The 1,906-nt window shown below is 34.3% G+C and overlaps 1 protein-coding gene across 1 annotated transcript; it reads left to right on the top strand.

The window, feature by feature from the left end:
• The first annotated feature begins 532 nt into the window (after nucleotides 1-532).
• LOC149133348 (uncharacterized) lies at nucleotides 533-1,432 on the top strand. The gene has a single exon (XM_089360060.1). It carries the CDS (start codon nucleotides 685-687, stop codon nucleotides 1,180-1,182), a length of 498 nt encoding a protein of 165 aa, XP_089216186.1. The 5' UTR covers nucleotides 533-684; the 3' UTR covers nucleotides 1,183-1,432.
• Nucleotides 1,433-1,906: the final 474 nt, after the last annotated feature.

Genomic DNA, 1,906 nt, shown 5'->3' with positions numbered 1-1,906 from the left:
TATAACTTGATAGTCGTTACTCCTTCACTAGGTTTATCCGCTCTTTTGTTTGACTGGTCTTGTTTTTAGTCCTACTGGGTTTCTAGCAATCCCACTCTTTTTGCTACTATGCACATATACCTTTCTACTCTTTTGCTAACTTCATCTCGGGAGCAGTGGTCATGCTGTGGCACCGCCATCTGAAATTTTCTTCAGTCTCAAAGTAACTGTCGTGGAAAAACTTGATCGCCATTTTAAGATCTAAAGATGTTGCCATTCGTATACACGAATTGATTTGCTCAAATAACGACATCAGAGACACTTTCAGGCTGAATCGATGATTAGATAAATTAGCATAATGTTCTAAAGAAAACGTTCGGTGGGAGTGTTCTTGTTTTTTATTTTTAAATTTAATTTTTTTGCAATTGTATAATTAATTTGAGTCCAATTTTATTTTATTTATTCATTTTGAAATGGAGACGGTTTATTTATATTATGACATCGAGACATTTTTGATGATGAAAACGAAAATGTGCTTGAAAAATATTGGTCAGGCATATTATCGTGATGCATACGTCATCAATAGAAGCCATTTGCTTGTTTTAAAAGACAAGCATCGTTCTCAATTGCAGAACAAAAACAAAAAGTCAGCGTAACGATACAGACCACTGTAACTTTCGGAACTTCACATCCGGATCCCTTAAAATGGCGAATTTGGATGATGTTTTTCAAGCGTTCACTAAACTTGCAGGTGCAAAGAACCCTGTAGAAGAAACACGAATGAATTCTAAAACTTGTGAAAAAATGGTGAAAGAGTGTCTACCGAAAGGAGTTGTAAAAATCGCAGATGCTTGTATATTCCCAATATATAAAGAGAGAAATAAGCCCTATTTCCTTATTAATAACTTCCGACATTTTATTCACGGTTGTGCTTATGAATATGCTAAAAAGAAGAGTAAAAATCCCAGACTGCATGAAGGGGACCCGCAGGTTGACAAATATTACCAAGAATTTACTCATGGCCTTCTAAATGGGAAGCCAATCGTAAAAGAGATAAAGGTATCAAAAACTGATGATACGAAAACTTCCAACGTGCATTTTATAAAACAGAGAAAGGTAATAAGTCACCACAAAGATATGTCAGAACACACTGGTCATGTGAAAGGCTCTAAAGAGGAAAAAACACATGTCAAGAAATTTTAGCTATTTGAAGATCTATAGCTTTAGTGCTTATTGAGGTTGTTTTCTGGGGTCTATATCGCTGATATTTTCTACATTTCAAAGCTTGATGAATCTATCAAGGAAGGAAAAATATAGAAAAATACAAGTTTAAAGGTGGATGTTTCTAACATGAACGTCCATACAATAAATGTTTGTCAATTATTGCTAATATTAAAACAAAAAATAAAAACTGTAAGAAATGCTTCAACTTATAAAAACAATTGAAGCATTATTTTTGTGTTCGTTGTATTTCATTGATAGATTTAAATCATTCTGCCAGTTCACCACTCTAATAACGATAAGGCGGCGAGCTAGAGGAATCGTTAGTACTCGGATCAAATAATTAGGGGCATTTTTTCCGACTTGGTCATGGTCGACTTTACCTTTCATCCTTTCGGGGTCGATAAAATGAAGTAGCAGTCGAAGATGAGCACTAATCGACTTCTCCCTGTCCTCAGAATTGCCAGTCTTGTGCTAAAATTAGAAACATTAATTCAGTTATATACATCATATATATATATATATATATATATATATATATAAGCAATGTTAATTCTCTAAATGAAGTATTAACAGTAACTGCACGATAAAGTGAAGTGTATTGCCACTTAAGTGTGGCTGACCCCTAGGGGTGGATATGACCATAAAAAGCCAGGAGGTATGAGAAGTGAATATATTTATTTAATCATTTGACATGCTTAGGGCT

The sequence above is a fragment of the Octopus bimaculoides genome, chromosome 11, assembly GCF_046866305.1.
Source record: "Octopus bimaculoides isolate indiv1 chromosome 11, ASM4686630v1, whole genome shotgun sequence".
Classification (NCBI taxonomy): domain Eukaryota; kingdom Metazoa; phylum Mollusca; class Cephalopoda; order Octopoda; family Octopodidae; genus Octopus; species Octopus bimaculoides.
This window is presented reverse-complemented; position numbering and strand designations above follow the sequence as displayed.